The 19889-nt window shown below is 43.1% G+C and overlaps 1 protein-coding gene across 1 annotated transcript in view; it reads left to right on the top strand.

The window, feature by feature from the left end:
* Positions 1-19889, top strand: part of RFX8 (RFX family member 8, lacking RFX DNA binding domain) — a 45417-nt gene that overhangs the window by 11341 nt on the left and 14187 nt on the right. The window contains exons 4-8 of the mRNA XM_015596270.1: positions 8701-8764; positions 15490-15600; positions 16157-16210; positions 18594-18707; positions 19574-19724. Coding sequence (XP_015451756.1) covers positions 8701-8764; positions 15490-15600; positions 16157-16210; positions 18594-18707; positions 19574-19724 — 494 coding nt within the window. The remainder of the gene's footprint in view (positions 1-8700; positions 8765-15489; positions 15601-16156; positions 16211-18593; positions 18708-19573; positions 19725-19889) is intronic.

The raw sequence follows: 19889 nt of genomic DNA, 5'->3' as shown, positions 1-19889 counted from the left end.
GTTGTGGAGTGAGGGTTGCAGCTCCCTCTAGGTCTCTGGTGGGCTTCCCTTTCCTGGTCCTTTGTCCAGAGAGGAGAGACTTTTCTTGGGATTTATGTCTATGCCTGCTGACAGTTCTGGGTTACAGGTCTCTTCAGTGCCTGGTCCAGACATATGTGGGAGGCTCGATCTTTAACAAGATCTGGCGAGAGGTCACAACAGGGAGTTGGCCAAAAATAAACACCAGGGGAAACACTCTCTTTCCTTGATGGTATGAGATACCCCTTTTCCACCAGAGATAGAGGAGTGTGAGCTAACCTGTTTAAGGGAGACCCAGCTACAGCAAGTAGACTGGTCCAGGGAGCCTCATTGTACCCCGCTCCAGCCAGAGGAGCTTCGGTAGAGGGACCCCCTCCCTCACAGAGAGAAAAGTCCTCCAGCTACCTTGGGCAGCACCAGCAGGGAGCCCCAGTGGCACCAGATAAACCAGGCAGACTACAGTAATATATTCATACCCACAGCTGAGACTTCCTATGGAGACATAGTAAGGATACATAGTCGGGTCATAAGGAGAAAAAAAAAAAAAACAGAACTAGAAGAATCCATGCCCATCTTCCCCCAGGAGCAAAAATGCAGCACACGAGTGTGTGTGATGTTTCTGCCCAGAGAAGCCCATTGGAGACTCCACTTTAAAAGTTTTTACTGGGGGCTGGTCACATAAGCCCCTTCCCAACATGTGCCAACACAACAGATTCCTCAAAAGAAAGCAGGTTATTCAGCATAAACTACCATATTATTTTCACAAATAGTCTAGGCATAGCCAACCACTCTTATCAGTTAACTGTTGACTGGGAACACTCCGGGAACCAAGTTCCCAGGCGCCAGCCATGGGCCAGTCCTGCAGGCAGCCCTTTCTAGGCATAGCAGTCTCAGTACTGCCACGTTATCTCTTTTCTGCACAATTGCATGACCCCGTGAACATATTAAGAAAACACTGAATTGCACTCTTTAAATAGGCGAATTGTATGGAATGAGAATTATCTTTCAGTGAAGTTGTTTAAAAAAATCCCAGCAAAGTTTTTATTCATAGGCATAGGCAAGCTTATTCTAAAAGTTATGTAGAAAGGCAAGGCCCTAAAATAGTTCAAGCGACCTTGACAAAGAAGAACCAAGTGGGAGGAGACACTACCTGATATTAAAGCTCACTATGTAGCTGTGGTAATCAAGAGAGTGTGGTTTTGGTGGGGGCACAGACACAGTCATTAATGAAACAGAGCAGAGAATCCAGAAATACACCCACTCAAAGATGCTCAACTAATTTTTCACAAAGATTCAAAAGTAATTCAATGGAAAGAGACTAGCTTTTTAACAAATAGTGCTGGAACAACTAGACATTCACATGCAAAAATATGAACCTTACAATTAAACTTTACAACTTAATACAAAAATTAACTCAAAATAAATCACAGATTTCTATTTAAAACATACAACATTCAACTTTTTAAAAAAAAACATAAGAGAAAATCTTTGGGACCTAGGACTAGGCAAAAAGTTCTGAGACTTGACACCAAAATCACAGTTCATAAAAGGAAAAAGTTGGACCTCATCAAAATTAAAACTCTTGTTCTGTGAAAGACCCTGTAAAGAGAATAGAAACACAGGCTACATACTGGAAGAACGTATTTGTAAGCCACATATCTGACAAAGGACTACTATTTAGAATGTATAAAGAACTCTCAAACTAAACAGTCAAAAAAAAAAATTAGAAAATGGGCAAAAGACATAAACATACGTCTCACTGAAGAGGATATACAGATGACAAATAAGTACATAAAAGGATGTTCAACATCATTAATTTCCACAGTGAACTATAACTACACGCCTATAAGATTGACTAAAATAAAAAAAGTCACAACACTAAATGCTGGTGAAGATACAAAGAAATTGGATCACTCATACATTGCTGGTAAAAATGCAAAATGGTCCAACGACTCTGGAAAATCATCTGGCAGTTTCTTATAAAACTAAATATATAATAACCATCTAAACCAGCAATTGCACTCTTGGACATTTGTCCCAGAGAAATGAACTTATACCCACGCAAAGACCTGTACACAAACGTTTGTAGTAGCTTTCTTCGTAATAGGCAAAAACTGGAGTCAGCCCTGATGTCCTTCATTGGGTGAATGGTTAAACAAGCTGTCATATATCAAACCACGGAGTACTATACAGCAATGAAGAGGAGCAAACTATTGCTGCAACATCTTGGATGAATCTCCAGGCAATTATTCTGAGTGAAAAAAGTCTTATCTCAAAAGATTCCATTCTGAATGATTCTATTTATATAACATTTTGAAATGACAAAATTTTTGAAGTGGAGGACAGATTAGTGATTACCAGGGGTTTTGTGAGGGGCGGGGGAGCAAGAGACGGGTGCGGTTGTACAGGGGAAACATGAGAGGTCCTTGTGATAGGAAAAACGTTCTGTATCCTGTCTGTGCTGGTGAATATGCTAATCTCCATAGGGGATAAAATTATATAGAACTAAATATACACACACACAAATGAGTTTAAGTAAAACTTGGGAAATTTGAGTAAGATCAGTGAATTATATAAATGTTATTCTCCAGGTTGTGATATTGTACTACCTTGCAAAAAATGTTACTATTGTGGGAAATTGAGCAGAGTATAAAAGGGAACTCTTTGAATTATTTCTTACGACGGTATGTAAATCTACAATTACTTCGATAAAATTCTCAGTTACAAACAATAAATCAAGCCTCATTCTACAGTCCCAGAAGAAACCTGCTGACAGGTCCCAGGACGCATCCCCACAGTCATCCCTGCCTGTTCTTAGCACCATGTCTCCAAAGCCCTCTGTTTCCCCTGCTCACATCCAGTCCCTATTGTCACACTTACAGTTCCGTTTTTCCTTCGTTTCAAAGCACCGTCCTGCACTTTTGTCTGTGTGGAAGCTGAAATGGCAGCCCATTGTTCTTCCTCTGGAGACACATGCATTGTCCCTATCACCCTAACTGAGCAGAGTTCCTTAGTGCTAGTCTCCCACACACACCTGGAAGTCGTCAACCCCAACTGCTGGCAGCTGTGTCTGCTCAGGGACCATTCTCACAGTTGGGGAAGAGAATGATCTCTGAGAGTGTTGAAAACCCAGAGGGGAACCCCCGGGAAACCACAGATGAGTCTTTGCTTGGTTCCCCAAAGTCGAATGCCCCAGGGAAGCATGCATTTCTCTCTGTATGCAGCAATTGAAGCCTAATTTACCAAAATTTTCCTACTAATACTTGCTTAAGGGAAGAATAAGAATCTGAATTGTTGTTGTTGTTTGTTGTTGTTAAAGAGTGTGCCTTGCTAGTAGTGGCTCCGAGTAGAATATCCGTTTGCCAAGAGCAGCCCCTTGAGTCAATGAGGCTGTGCAAGGGCATCTTGTTTGTCTTTTTTTTTTTTTTCCTGGACCTTTTAAGAAAAGAAATGGAAACACCACTAAGAGCATCAGCATAGAGAGACCTGGCTGGGATCCAGGGTTGGTAGCAAAGAGGTGGCTTTGGGGGACTTTGGGGGGCTTTGTGTCCTCACAGCCACCACCACCAGGCACTGCAAAGAAGCATATACTCAGACTAAAATAAATGTCGTCTCAAGCTAAATGCTATTTCCTCCATACCGCCCCTCCTAAGCCCATCCGTAGAGAAATACAGTGCCCAGGTCTCTAACACCATCTGTCACATCCCCTCGACCCCCATGGTCCCGAGCTAAGGACCATGGTGCTGATGACACTCTTAAGTGGACACCTGAATAGGTGGCCACAGAGCAGATCAAGAGTCCTGCTGTCAACAGCCTTCTTTTTCACTGAGGCGGGGGTTGTGGTGACTCTCACTAAAAACTGCCAAGGCAGCATCTGCCATAAACCAAGGAGAGATAAAGGTTTGGTTTTTCAAACAAATGAAAAGCTTGAGGCTTTTTTTTTTTGAAAAGGAAAAATGACTATGTATATGCAGTTTGCGCCATATGAAAAGGAGCCCTTCACAAAACACAGAACGTTTGCCTCCCCACGCCTCCCTCCAGGGCAACCCCGCTTCACAGGAGCCAGGCCTCCCCAGATTCCAGTCTTGTTTAGCTGGCAGCCACATTGGGACTTGGGCCCGGGTATAACTGCTGACCTAGAAACTTACTGAAGAATTGAGGCCAAAGTAGAAAATGCTTTATTACTGTCTGGGGAGAAGGGAGAACAAGGAGTGTGTGTGTGTGTGTGTGTGTGTGTGTGTGTGTGTGCCCCTCCGTCCATGGCGGCCGTCACCCGCTGGAAAGAGTTCAGTTGGGAGACACTGCAGACAGCTGTGGGTCCGAAGTGCCATCTAGAGAAATAGCTCTGCTTAATGTACTTTTCTTCTGTACCTCTTAGGCAAAATCCCTGCTTAATAAATTTCAAGGAAAACTTGTTTGTCATTTTCCAAATGATGAATCCCAATCTATCTAATGTAAATTTTGAAATTAATTGTACAGTCTTGTGTTTCTCTCAGGATATATGGAATATATGCCCTCGTTCCATCCCCCAACACACACACACACACACACACACACCCCCACACGCACGCACACACACGCACACATACACACACAGCTTTTCCAACTTAGCACATTAAAGGCCTTTAAAAAGCTTCTAAAATTGTGCCTTCAACATTCTGCCTTTGTTCTTCCATTCCTTTGTTCTTTTGCCAGCTCCTGAGCTCAGGGGGCTGCCTGGGTCTCAGAGAGAGCCTGCGAATCAAGGGCTGCGGGTCCACAGCTGGCTAGTCGTGTGGACAACAGAAAGGACCAGGTTCATCTTTCGGACCTCAGAGTGCTAGAGGAAGGCCAGGGCACGTGGGCAGGGTCGGGGAGGGGTCTGCCTGGCAGTTGTGGACGCTGTAGACCCAGCGATGGCAAAGAGAACACCAGTGGTTACTCAGAGGCTCTTTCCAGCCCCAAGAAGGGCGTCTTCTCCTTCTGTTTGTGCAGCCATGGCACTGGGCTGGCGCCGAAGCTTCCTGGGGCCAGGACCCCATGCAAAGGCTCTGCCAAGCCTCATGGGGCCTGACCCTTGCGTACTAATCAGGTGTCCAAGTTGCAACCTGCTTTGGGGCCCTGTCCACCGTATGGTTTACAAGGCTGGTTAGAACTCATTAAGGTCAAAAAGATATGTATTACCTGGTTGTTTCCTAGCAGCCCAAAATACATACATGTGGAGAATTACAAGCTAGGCTGCACCCTTGCTTGGGAAAGTTTTCGAAAGCAGGTAACACTCCTAAGCTCCCCACCACGGGAATGCTCCCATTAGTCCAAAGCAACCCCGCCCCTTGCCCAGCTCCATCCCAGAGACAGCCACCACAGCACAACCTGACAACACAACCTATTTTCTGTCTCCCAGAGCAACTGGGATGCTGAATTTTGCCTTTAGGAGGTGAACTTGAACGAGTTAGACTTTCATCACTTCCCAAGGTGTACCCCTAGGTCATCATTCTGCAATTTAAGTTGTTTATAAAATTGAACGGGCCAGGATACAGTTAAACAGTATAAAAGCACCCACTCTCACTGCAGAAAATGATAAATCCACAACACCCGGCAAACCAGATGTAAAAATAAGGTGGTTCTTTTCCGTTTTAAGTTTCAAAACTCTGTCTTATTTGGTCCTTCTTGTGTACGTTATTTTTTATTTACGCACCTGTATATCCGATATGACAGATTAGAATGAGTACTAGAGGTGAGGCCCTGAAATCAGAGCTGGGTTTCCAGCTGTATGAATTCTGTTTTTCTTTTCCTATGTGCCAAGTGGGGATAATAATGATTTACTATCTACCCACCTAATGGATTGATGTGAGAATTGAGGTAATACAAGAAGAGCACTTAGCGATGAGTAAATGCTCAGCATATTTTAGTGATGAGTATTATTAGTATAATCAAAATGATATTAAATACAGCTTTTTGCAATCCTAATGACACATGGGCCTGTATGAATGTGTACAGTTACTATTTTAACTTTGGATATAAAAATATTGATTAAATTAAGGTTATCTTCCCCTAATCAAAACCAAAACAATTAATTCGTGTGCTTTGAGTAAGAATTGAAATTAGGCCTTAAATGGCTGGAGGACCAAGCACCTTTGTCCTGCATCCTGACACTCAATGAGCGTGGTACATAAATTAGGCTTTATTACATTTTTATCCTCTTACCTTTGTAATTGCTTCAAGTTGTTTCACTGCTATTGGAGTGATTTGAGAGAGAAAATTACGATGCCAAAATGATGTAAATGAAAGTCTGGATTAATGACAAATGATGTCAAAACCTGAGAATGTGAATGCAAATTGCAGTTAGACGAAAAGAAAGATAAATGCCAAAAAGCATATTAAGCTAACGCTACATTTGAAAGATTTTATGGAAAGAAAAAAGACGAGTTGTGTGCCACATAATCACGTCTCAGTCTCCTTTACTCTGGGCCCTTTTTTAGCCAAATTGATCGTAAAAACTAAAGTAAAATGTGTTTGTCATGCTGTGTCTGCACTGCACTGCACTGAGTGGACAATTTGCAGGACCGCACAAGAAACCTTCCACATTCCCTTCGCGAGGCCCAGAAAGAATCTTCCAACCATCATATGAGACCCGCAGGGCTCTGAGGCCACGTGTTCACAAAGTTATAGGCTCTGGGAGCTGGAAAAAGTCTTAGGAGTCACCAAATCCCATCCCCTCCCTTTATAGAGGTGGAAAATTGAGCCTCTCAAGGCTCAAGTGACATGCTTAATGCTACATAGCAAGTTAGTGGCAGAACTGGACAAGGAAGCCTGTTCTGTTCTTAGTCTTCCTTCTTCCCCAGGTCTCTGTCTCTGCTTACTCTCCCTCCATCCCCCTGGCCCTTTCTGGAACCTGCTGACCTCCTTCTCTCTCCCCAGTAGTTGAATCCTAACAGGAGCTGAGGGGACGACAGCTCACAAGGAACCCAAGTGACCTCACTGGGCCGACGCGCCTCAGGTTGCTCCTTTGCCATGCGCCCTTTTTCTCTGTCATCATGATTTGGCACAGTTAAAGCACCTCAGGCCTCAGAAAACAGTGAAATGCAAGCCTTCTTTCACAGCAAGGCCAGCTCTGGATGTTTGGTGTGGTTTTATTAGAGCCATATTTTAGCAATGACTGTGCATTTGATCATAATCTAATAAATGTCCCCAAGGGCTGAATCAGAACTGCACACAGGAAATGACACAGAGGCAGTGACCACAGAACACAAGGCCATCGTGGCTGGCACCCCAAGAGCTGAAAATGTCACCTCCAATGCTGCCTTGGCCTCCTCACCTTCACCGCCCCTCTTCTTGGGGGTGGACCCCAGTGTGGGGAAGGGCACACTGTCAGCGGAGCGCCTGTCTACACAGTCTCAAGGTTAAAGCACAGCCAGGGCCTGTAGTGTTCATTCAGTCTAGCCGGCCAGAGGTATATGAAGGACCAACTAAAGTTATACATGGTTTTGACTACAAGGGCAGTCAGCTCTTCTAACACCACCACCCCACCTCCCACCCTCACCCAGGCATTGTTCAAGGTCGTGTGTGTGTGCGCGCGCGTGTGTGTGTGTGTGTTGAACATATCCCATTTCCTGAAACTTTCTGGCCGTTGAACAGTCCTAAGTTCAATTCCTATTGTGATAGCAACTCTTCTTAAAAGATAAAAAGGGTGGCTTTTTAATGGGTTTGTATTCAGACCCTGAATCCCTCTGCTCTGTTTTGAAATGTGTTACATGGAGACATCGATTCGGTGGATATCAGGCCTTCTGCCCAGCTTTCTGTGACTTGGGTTGGAGAACGGACTGGCACAAACCTTCCAGGGGGAGCTCCTGGGGCTTTGGAGAGGCTGGAAGGGGAGGTGGGACTTTCCTGTGTGGGGCGAAAGTCATTTTCCTCCACTTCCCGCCTGGCTCCTGCCCACTCCCAGGCCATTTCTGCCTCAAAGACCTTCTTCCAGAAGCAGAGTGTTTGCTACCTTCCTCTTTTCTGTGTGTGTTTAGGTAGAGTTGGAACACTCAGGTGTGAGGAAATGTGTTGGAGTGGACAGAGCAGCCACAGTTCTCAGGAAAACTGTGGAGGGGATGCCACTAGCTCTGCCATCTGTAGAATGCTCATTGCCCATGCAAAGCAGGGCTCCCAGTGCTCCCAGTGTCTCAAAGGCGCACAGTTAAAGGGAAGATGCACCATGCCACAAGAGTCTGTTCTCCATGACACATACTTGTCTCCAGTATAAAATATGAATCCAAGAGGCATGGCAGAATGAAACTCACATCTTATTAATTCCCAGTTTTTGTTCTGTGAAAGTGCTATAGCCATCGACTCAGGATATTATCATTTCTGAAATGATCAATTTAAAAGACCCAAATCAGAAAGGATAAGACCTCATGTCTATGATGATATTTCTTTTTTCACAGGAGTTAGTTCTACACACGATGACATCATATCTTTGTCCTGAAGGGAATACACTTTTAAAAAACAAATATGTGGTTTTTTCAGTTACAGAAAAGGATTTTTTTTAATGACGAGCAAGAGATGATCACTGGTTGTGTACAGAAACTTGAAGGAGGTTTTTAAAATTAAAGTTATACCCCATGCAAATAATCCTACTGCAAAAGAAACTTGATTCTTGTGCTCAGAAACAGGTGTCTTACTAAAATGATTTCTCTATTTGTTCTGTCACAGTGGAGACGTTGTTGCCTTTGAAAAATCTACTAATTATGACAGCATTACCCAACAAGAAGGAACAGTGAGTGTTGAATAAAATAGATTTACTATAACAGACCTTGGAATATTCAGTAATTGCTTAATTAAGTGCAACATTTCCCTGTGTGTGATGTTCTTATCACATGTAGCCCTAACTACTCATCCACTTGATCAGGATTGTTGAGTTTCCACCGCGTGCCACACACTGTGTTGGGACAGATGAGGTCTTCCAGGAGCACACTGTGTGGCTGCACATAGGCTATTTAATATGTTTCTTTCTCTGTAATGAAAAAGAATGTATAGTTTGTGAGCCATAAATTCACGTGAAAGTGTCTCTATATTACAGTTATAGCTCTTTGAATTAGGACACCAGAACTATTACCAGGTATGATATCATGAGTTAAATTTTATTTTAACTGGCCAAGATGACATGACAGCACTTTGATGCTGTCTTGTTGACAAGTGTCATTGAATGGACAACCTTTTAAAAACCTGTTTTGTGACCAGCACACTTAAAGACTGAATGGACTATGAAAGAAAACTAAAAACACAAACAGAAAAATCATACTTCCTATACTTGACTGGAATACAGTTTCATAGTTTGGGAGCTAAGAGAGATATGAAACAACTGATGTACCGTTGAATGGGCAATGCAGGCTGTAGGGGATTTGGGAGGGATAAAGATTATGGTGGGTGTTTACAGAAAAGGTAGCCTGTGTTCATTTCCTATTGCTGCTGTAACAAATTAGCGCAAATATCGTGGCTTAAAACAGCACAAACTTATTATCGTACAGTTCTACAGGTCACAAGTCCAACACAGTTCTCACCAGGCTAAGATCAAAGGGTTGGTAGGGCTGCGTTTCTTCAGGAGAGATCTAGGCAGGAATCTGTTCCTTCCTTTTCCAGCTTCTGGAAGCTTCCTTGTTCCTTGGCTTGTGGCCCCTTCCTTGGTCTTCAAAGCCAGCAAAGACAGGCTGAATCCTTCTCAGGTTGCCATCTTTCTGGTTCTCTGCACCTGAGAAAGGTCCTTTGCTTTACATTGGTACCACCTTGACGATACAGGATAATCTCCCCATCTCAAGGTCCTTAACCTTAATTATATCTGCAAAGTCCCCTTTCCAGGTAGGGTTCCAAGGTTTAGGATGTGGACATCTTTAGGGGCTGTTATCCTGCCTGCCCCACTGCCCTCAAGCTGGTTCTGAAGGGATCACTAGTATCCCCCTTTAGGAGACATTCATCTTGAGGGTGCAGCTTACATTTGTGCTTGGAGGTGTGCAGGCAGCAGGGAGCCAGATGTGAGGATGTCAGTAGACTCTGAGTGAGGACCAGATGGTGGTCATCTTGACAATGTCGGGCTGAGGAATTTGAATTTCACCCAAGAGACTAGAGGACACCATTGAGGCATCTTCAGAAGGGGAATGACAGGATACGTTTGCTTCCGGGGGCGGTAATTCTGGGAACAATGTCTTCAGGGATGCAAGAAAAACAAAAGGCATCGAGGAGAACTAAGAGAATAACTCAGGGAAGGCAGACGGTGCCCGGCCCAGTGGGCCGTGGCAGGAAATGCCCCCCGCATCATATCTCCATGGTTTGATACATGGTACGTGCTCAGTGAAGGTTGGTGGAATGAATGGAAGATAATAATTCCAATGCTATTTCTTGGGTCTGTTGATAAATCCCAAACTGCATTTAATATACCTGGAAAATCTAAATTGAATTCCTCACTTTTTTCTTTGTCATTTTGCTGAGTGACTTCTCCTGTAGAGATTCAAACTCAAGTAGTTCCATACATACTTTAGATTTCTGATGATTTATATTGTGAAGAAAAGATGTCAATTCATGATTTTAAAAACTTTTTCCTGAAAGATCAGTTCTTTTCACAGGAACAATCTGAGGGCATTGACTTTAGAAACTTGTGAATTTGCTTTTTATTATTTTATTTTGTAACAGCTTGCTCTTACATTCCCTTTGCAATAATTTCTTAAATTATTACATTTTCAGATAATTTCTTCTAAACTGTGATTTATTTGCCATGTTGAAATGTAGAGATTTGGACAAAAAACAGCCTGCCTAGAGCTGGAGTTCTCAGCTTAAGTGTGCATAAGGCTCACTTGGGAAGCTGGTCACAATGAGAGATTTCTGGCCTCGTCTGATTTACTAAGGCCCTCAGGAGATGAACCCCAAGGGCCCCCAGGGACTATGACATAGATGATTTCAGGACCATACTTGAGAAATGCTGGCTTTGATCACTAACAGTCAGGAGATCATTCATGAATACAAGAGGTCAGGGTGTGCTATGGAGAAACCGGACTCACTTATGGTAGGATGTGGTAGGTAAGAGAGGCTAGTCCAGAGTTGGAATTGAAGATTATTCAATTATTCTCTAATAGAAGCGCTGACGAGAGGCCAGTGAACTCCATGAAATAAATAGCTCCATCTTTTTTGATGACCTGCCTAAGTATCACCCACACCACACACTAGAAGTATTATCCATCAGACGACTCCAAATTAAGCCAGTTCCCTGACGTGGTAGGAATGAGGGTTAAACAGCCCCCAGTGGAAACAATGGAAACCAAATGGAAACACCCAATGGAAACACCTTTTGAGCTGTCACCTTTCGGTGCCACTACTTTATCTGTTTGTTTAGACATCTTATCTCCCTATTTTATTCTGAAAATAATATAAAAAAGGGGAGTTTTGACTTGTTAAAACTTGTTATTGGGAGTTTTAACTTCACAATACTAAGTGCATAATGTAACATTTTTCAGGGAGAGAGTCAGTTGCTTTCCTCAGATCCTCAAAGGGGTTCAGGACCACAAAAGAGTTAAGAAGTATAGATTCTAGGACACTGAGAAGACTATTGAACATAATTCCTAAACTCTCTCAATCCCTGTGCCCTCAATGATATTGGCTGATAATGAGGGAGCATCATAGAAGGTGGAAGCCAGTGGTGCCTGTCTTGAGTATATATAATGCCGTGTGGGATGGCAGCTGAGCACCACCCAGCTCCCTAAGGGCGGGTGCCAGTGGTTAAGAAGCCTCTCTGCCCTCAGGTGGCTTGTAGATAGGAATATACTGCAAACTCACATAAAATATCTACTAAGCAAGATATAAGTGAGTAGCTCAGTAAGACTCTAATAAATAAGAACTGAGAAAGGTAAAGATGAAACACTGACCTCGGAACTGTACTTTCACACAGTGAGCTGTTAGGTTGGAGAGAGAGAATGGAGAAGAGAACTCTCATGCAGGTCGCAGTTCAGCATGGAGGCCGTCGCAGCTCAATTCAACTCATAGAAATGATTTCATCCTACTCTACTGAAATGGGAATTATTCAAAAGAAGTCCAACAGAGAACTGGTCAAGATAGTGTAGAACAGGAGTCCCCATTTCCCGGGCCGCACACCAGTACTGGTCCATGGCCTGTTAGGAACTGGGCCGCACAGCAAGAGGTGAGCAGTGGGCAAGTGAGGGAAGCTTCATCTGTATTTGCAACCACTCCCCAGAGCTAGCATCACCACCTTAGCTCCACCTCAGATCATCGGACATTAGATTCTCATAGGAGCACCGGTCCCTGGTACCTAAAAGGTTACGGACCGCTGGCATAGAGGGTAGAGGCTTTGTACATGTTCTCTTGCAACCGTACCAAAATTATGATGAAACCATGGAGCAAACAGCAAGCAGAGTCACCTGGGGTCTGGATGAACAAAAGCCCTATGACTAGGGAGAGAACTAAGAAATCACCCTGGAAGAGAAGGAGGGGACGGAACACAAGGCTGCTGGACCGGCATGGCTGAGTGAGACCAAGGCTAGGCAGCTGTGGGCATTCCTCTTAAAGGGACTGCAACCGCAACTGGACTCTCACGGTGACAAACTCGCTTGCTTGAGCACTAGTGCTGGGCCAGCTGCTCAGGAGGTACATATGGGGTACATACAGTGGTACACTGAGTTGTAGGGCTTCGGAGTGAGGGCCGGAGGGAAGGCTTTCTCCTGGACATTAGTGCTGGTGGTATCCATCGATCCTTGGTTGAGCTCTCCCCACTCCCAGCATGGGGATGCACGTGCCTCCATATCTGAGATGTCATCAAACTGGATAACAGAGGTCAGTCTGCCCAGAAGATTCCCTTAAACTCTGCCTCTCCCAACTTGTGGCCCACCCAAGCCACATCCAGTGGTGCGCTCGGCATGCCCTGTGCTCCCTGCCGAGTAGCACGAAGCCCCACAGTAGCGGCAGCCAGCCTCAGTTTTTCGCGTGGCCTCTTGAGGCAACTATAAGCACAGGATCTGTGGATTGCTTGCTAACTCCCACCAGGTGGCCCCAGAGGGGCACAGGCTGGGGCTAAACTTGGCCTGTAGCTGTACCCCTCTCAGGACTGTGCCACTGGGCCCCACAGGACCTACTACACAAAGCCATGCCATTAAGACCAGGAGATTTAGAAGCTTTACCTAGTATGTAGAAACAGACACAGAAAGGCAAACCAAAATGGGGAGACAAAGAAGCATATCCCACATTGAAAGAACAGAACAGAACTCCAGAAATAGATCTAATCAAAGTGGAGTCAAGCAATCTAACAGATGCAAAGTTCAAAACACTGGTTATAAGGATGCTCAATGAACTTATAGAAAGAGTAGATGAACTCAGTGAAAACTTTAACAAAGAGATTAAAAAAAAAATTAAGCTAGAAATAATAAAAGAGAACCAGTCAGAAATGAAGACTACAATATCTGAGATGAAGAATATATTAGAGGGAATCTACAGAATGGATGAAGCAGAAGATTGAACCAGCGATATAGGAGATGAGGTAGCAGAGGACACCCAATCAGAACGGCAACAAGAAAAGAGAATCCAAAATCATGAGGGTAGTTTAAGGGGCCTCTAGGACAACATCAAGCATAACAACATTGGCATCATAGGGGTACCAGAAGGAGAAGAGAGAAAACAGAAAGTTGAAAATCTATTTGAAGAAATAATGATGGAAAACTTCCCTTACCTGGTGAAGGAAATAGACGTATAACCTCAGGAAGCTCAAAGAGTCCCAAACAAGATGAACTCTAAGAAGTCCACACCAAGACACATCATAATTAAAATGCCAAAGTTTAAATACAAAGAGAGAATCTTAAAAGCAGCAAGAGCAAAAGCAGTTATCTATAAGGGAGCTCCCACAAGACTGGCAGCTGATTTCTCAAAAGAAACTTTGCAGGACAGAAGGGCTTGGCACAAAATATTCAAAGTGATGAAAAGCCAGGATCTACAACCAAGATTACTTTATCCAGCAAAGTCATCATTTAGAGTTGAAGGACAGATAAAGAGCTTCCCAGAGAAGAAAAAGCTAAAGGAGTTCATCACCACCAAACCAGTATTACAGGAAATGTTGGAGGGACTTCTTTCAGAAGAAGAAAAACTATGTATCAAAAATATGAATAAAGAATGGCAATAACTACATATCTATCAACAAGTACTTCAAATGCAAAAGAATTAAGTGCTCCAGTCAAAAGATAGGGTGGCTGAATGGATAAGAAAACAAGACCCTTACATATGCTGCCTACAAGAGACCCACTTGTGATCAAAAGACACACACAGACTAAAAGTAAAAGGGATGGGAAAAGATATTGCATGGTGGACCTAGAGGGTATTGTGCTGAGTGGAGTAAGTCAGAGGAAAACAAATGTTATATGATTTCACATACGTGTGGAATCTAAAAAACAAAACAACAACAACAACAATAAAATGGAAACAAACTCATAGATACAGAGAATATTTTGAGGGCTACCAGATGGGAAGAGGGCTGGAGGGAGGTAGTCAGTGAAAAAGGGCAAAAGAATTAAGAAGTACAAATGGGTAGTTACAAAACAGTCATGGAGATATTAAGTATAGCATAAGGAATATAGATATTAAGTATAGCATAAGGAATATAGTCAATTATGTTGTTATAAATATGTATGGGGGCAGAGGAGTACTAGATTTAGTGGGGTGATCACTTTGTGAGTTATAAAGATCTCTAATCACTATGCTGAACACCCGAAACTAATATAACATGATATGCCAACTATAATTGAAAACTTAAAAATATTATCAAAGGGGAAAAAAAAGTCCAGGAAAATCCTGAAGAAATCATTTAAAATAAAATTGCTATTCTTTACTCAGTAAGGGGAAATCGTGCCTTTCCTTGCTCAGAGGGAACAGCAGCATGGATGACACGGGAAGGAATGTGGAATTTGTTTTCTGCCATGTTACCTTTTTTCTCCTTGATGGAAACGTTTTACATTCTGTAAATTGTTCTTCTAAAGGAAAATTCGTGCCTGTCATTTTCCTTGTTAGTTAGGGCCTGAAATTGCTGATTCAACTAGCCATTTTTATAATACGGACATGATGAACCAGGGAGGATATAGTTTTATTTCAAGGAGGGACAATTATATGGATGAGGCATTGTAGAAAAATGTATTTGTGGCATTAAATTATTCAGAGATAATATTTTTATTGTACATTACCGTACAGCACTTGTAATCCGTGACCACAAGAGTGATACGTTTGGGTAATATATTAAGTTCTAATATATTAAGTTCTAATAGAATTATAGAGGGAAGTAAGTATCATTTGGAACGAAATAAGAGAGGAAAGTTGCTGGAATCAATTACGCGTTCGTAGGAGTGGATGAAAGATTGCATAGAATATTAACCTACAGTAGCGATATAATTTGATTATTACATGGTTTACGTGTGAGACAATGCATTTTATTTTAAAGAAATAATCCATCGTGTCAATGGTTTCTAGAGTGAAAATCATTCACCAATAAAGACAGACCCAGCTGGACCAGCCGTGCCTGAATTCAGGAGATGTCCATTCTGGGAACAGGAACTGGCGAGGAAGCACCCCTACGACATGGTAGGCTTGCACGCGTGGGCGAGACTAACCTCTCATGTCTTTGATGCCTCGGGCAGTCAGTGTCTTCTTATTTCACCTGTGACCATAGTTGTACCACATGGGATAACATTTGCTTTCTCCCAGACTCACAAGGACCAACATTTCCTCCCGGGCTTGGTGACAATCAGGAAACTCAGATCTTCCCCTGTCATCCTATGGAAAAGCTTCACCTGGGACCAAGAGTGAGGGCTTTCTGCGACAGACAAGGGAACAGAGATGTGGATTGTCTAGAAACAGGGACTGGGGAATGTGGAGGGGGGAATTGGGGTTGAGAGAGAAAGATGTCAAAGCTCGGTGGCCTTTACAGTAGGTGGTACAGACCTGGAGTTATGACACTGAAATCGAAGCCACATCAATTTTAGGTTACCGAGTTTCACAGTACACCACATGAGGAAAAACGCAGCTACTGTCACATCGGGATTGCAATACAAGCAGCCTCTAGGGCTTCAGAGAGGCCTTGAGGAGCAGCTCCTTGGAGTGGCCAGCAAATGGAAATAATTTTCCATCTTTTTCCTAGATGGCCTTTCTTGCTGACGAATACTGCAACTATTGTCAAGACATTTTACAGAACGTGAGGAACCAAGAACTTGAGAGGGTAGGGTTTTTATCTACAAAATGCAGACCTTTATGACTCATTACTAACCATTTTATTCGAAAAGACCCCTGCAGGGAGGTCTAGTGTCTAATTCATTGCACCGAAGGGCTTACAATCCACTTTTTTTTTTTTTTTAATAGTTAATGAGTTCTTAAAGGTGACGTTTCTATTCAGTTTAATCATTTGGAAATTTTCAAAGGTGCTAATATGTTTAACTTTATGCTTTCAGTGTAATCCAGTTGCTTTTTTTAGATCCTAATTCCAGCTGATTTTTAATAAAGTATTGGTAATATTATTTACCCTGGAATTTCAAATAATGCTAAACAGCCATTTTGTTGAGACATGCTAACAGAAAAAGAAGCAAGACTTTGAAGCAGGGTGATTTGATGTGGCTACTGTAAAGACTGAATTTTATTCTGGAACTAGCTATGGAAAACATGAATAAATGTTTTAACCAATCTTATCCTTTACAGTAGAAAATTGAAATGCAGGAAAGCAAGTGCACATTGAAATGAAAACTTTTCTGATGCTTTAGTCTTCTAAGTACTTCAACTTTGAGTGACGTATTCATTCAGCATGATTACCTTTATTACCTACTCAGTGTAAAGCCTAACAGAGAGGGAGAGACCAAGATGTCTTCAGAGTGGCTCCCGTCCCAGTGATGCAATGCTACAAATATCCATCCACATTAGACTTCTATTATATTCCTTCTTTCCTTTAGTCACACATCAACAGCAACTTCATTCTTACCCTGTGACCAGCACCATTTCTGGAACTTGGAAGGCATTCTCCATAAGTCTTGAGAAACTGATAGCCTGGTACCAGAAGGTATAAAAGGTACCAAAAGCAATATAAGCCAATAAACATGATACAATATGGCAAGTTCTAGAATAGCAGTACTATTACACTGTTCTAGGTACCCAGAGGAAGAGTGACGGAAATGGCTGGGGGCTGCTACCAAGAGAAGGTTATGTTGCCTCTGACTTTAATGGAAAAGCAGAGACTTGACAGACTCAAAATGAGGTAGGAAAGAGACTCCAGACAGAGCCAATGGTGCAGGCAAAGGCAGCAAGGTGTTCACAGTCATGTGACAAAAAGGTCACTGGGACCAGACTTTATCATCTCCAACAGAGAAGCCAGAGAGGAAGTGGGAAAATGGGCTGGCGCTAGAAAGGGCCTCATATGCCTTGTGAGGAATTCTGATTTATTAAGAAGTCAGTGTGAGAGCGGGGACATGGATTGCTATATTGGAGCAGAGAGTGTAGTAAGGAGGTTTTATCATAGTCAAGGTGAGAAGTGATGAAGGTTGTCGGATCTGAATCGGTGACAATGACATCAGAGAGAAAGGGGCAAATTAGAGAAATATTTTGGAAGCAGACGCACTGGGACACATGGTTCACGTGGCTTTGGACATGAGTGTTGAGGGAGTTAGCAGAGGTGAGCCCACGGCCATTGCCTCATTCACATCCACCGACCCCAAAAGGTCACATTCCAAAGTTATCACAGCTGAGAGGAAAAGCATTAATGTATCCTGCTCATCCCACTATTATATTTATTGATAAATAACTATGAGTCTCTTTGGAGATGTCTCCTGTAGAATTCATGCCCCCCATAACAGGGTTTCAAATTAGGGGTTCATCATTAGGTAACTCAAGAATTGGCCCTCACTTCCTTGACAGCCTGCATGAGGGGACAGCACCTTGCCTGAAGTCACTGGTGGGCCCTAGTGTCAGGGTCACGATGCCTTGGAATACTCGAGCCTGCAGAAATCCCCAACAGTCAAGCAAGAGTCTTTGTTAGCTGGCAACTCAGGACTGGCCCCCTGGTTTAGTCACAGAATCTGAAAAGTCAACATTGGGGGAAATAAAGAAAAAGAAGAAAACTGCCGGCAACTCAGGACTGGCCCCCTGGTTTAGTCACAGAATCTGAAAAGTCAACATTGGGGGAAATAAAGAAAAATTTTGTTCCTTAACAAAAGTTGTCTACATCAGTCTTTAAAGAAGGCTCCTGCATAAAACGACACCAGGCCCCTTTTGCTGGCACAATTTTTAGGTGTCAAGGAGGAAGACTCTTTGATAATGTAACATTACCCCTCTTTCAAAGATGAAAAATAAACTCTGATACTGGCCCCTCTGGCCATCTTCTCATACTATTATAATCAGCAGGAGCCCCCTTGTGGTTAAAACAGCTTTCCTCCAGAAAACTTCCTCATGAAAATGCATTATCCCATCCGAATGGAAAAGCTGGACTGAAATCCATTCCATTATCATTTGGGGCTGATTAAGTCTCAGTATATGGGGGATGAGTCTCACCAGGCACACAGTGAGTTATGGGAGATATGTTCCGTTCCTTATCTCAGGTGGAGGACTTGCTTACTTCCTTCTGGAAATCTCTGCAGCGGGAGACAGTGGTGCTTATGTCATTGCCTGATGTGTGCCAGCTCTTCAAATGCTACGATGTACAGATGTACAAGGTAGGAAGACGTTTGTCTGAGTCGCTGCTTTGTACCTTCCCAGAAATTGACACCAGATGCTGAGGTTACAAACACAGCCCTCCCTCTCGGCAAGTCCGTGGACTTCAGGGCCCCTGAGGGGCGGATGGTGGGGTTGATGAACCACAAGCCTTCAGATCTCTCCCTAAAACTGTTTTGCTTTGTGAGTTCAGTGAGAGACTGAGTTGTCTCAGGTAAAGAAAAGGCCAAGACACATGGTGACCTATGATTCTAGTGACTAGGGAACCCCAAACTGAGTCAAAGTTCTTTCTCTGGTAATTTCAACAAAAGAAGACTTCTTTAAATGAGTAATTGGAATAATTGTTTCGTAATACATATAACTGCCAGGGTTGTTTGTTTGTTTGTTTGTTTTAAAATTCTATCTCTAGAGTGATTATTATAATTTGGGGGCCAGTTATATTTTCACGACAGTGTCAGTGGCAAAAATGTGTTCACTTTAAGCTGGTCATGAACCTTTACCTTTTATTTTGTTACTTTTTAAGAGATAATCTAGTGCTTCTAAGTTTTTAACACAAAGGTGGAAAACCAGGGCCTGGATTCAGCCCTTAAACATTTTGGTTGGACCGGTCTAGTATTGGCCAATATAGTGTTTTTAAAAAATTTGAATCATCTCTCAATATCTTTAGATCTCTGAAAAAAGTCAAATTCGGACCACACCACACTGATGTCCTGGACAGTGAGCAGTGGCGAGGGCTGTGTGGTGGCTGCCCCCTCAGACTGGGTGGGGCCTCTTCTCGGAGTTTGTGGCACACGTGACCTTGGGCCACTTGTCACCAGAGAATGCCTGTGCTGGCCAGCAGTCACGTGTCTTGACACTTCTGTTGTAGGGGATCGAGGACGTCCTCCTTCATGACTTTCTGGAAGATGTTTCTATTCAATACCTGAAATCTGTCCGGTTGTTTAGTAAGAAATTTAAGCTGTGGCTGCTTAATGCTTTGGAAGGTTTTCCAGCCCTTTTGCAGATCTCCAAACTCAAAGGTAGGTGTCAATGGAAAAAACAAATTCTGTAAGAGCAGATGCGAAATCTGACTTTCAGCCTGGGCGGTACCTCTCGGTGGTGGAATGCTCACTCCTCTTCACGCCAAAATACAATCTATAGGCTTGACCTACTCAGAACTTTTGGCTTTTTCTTTAGTACTGAGG

This window comes from Pteropus alecto, unplaced genomic scaffold, assembly GCF_000325575.1.
Source record: "Pteropus alecto unplaced genomic scaffold, ASM32557v1 scaffold288, whole genome shotgun sequence".
NCBI classification, from domain to species: Eukaryota; Metazoa; Chordata; class Mammalia; order Chiroptera; family Pteropodidae; genus Pteropus; species Pteropus alecto.
The sequence above is the reverse complement of the archived record's forward strand: the minus strand, read 5'-3'. Positions and strand labels throughout refer to the sequence as shown.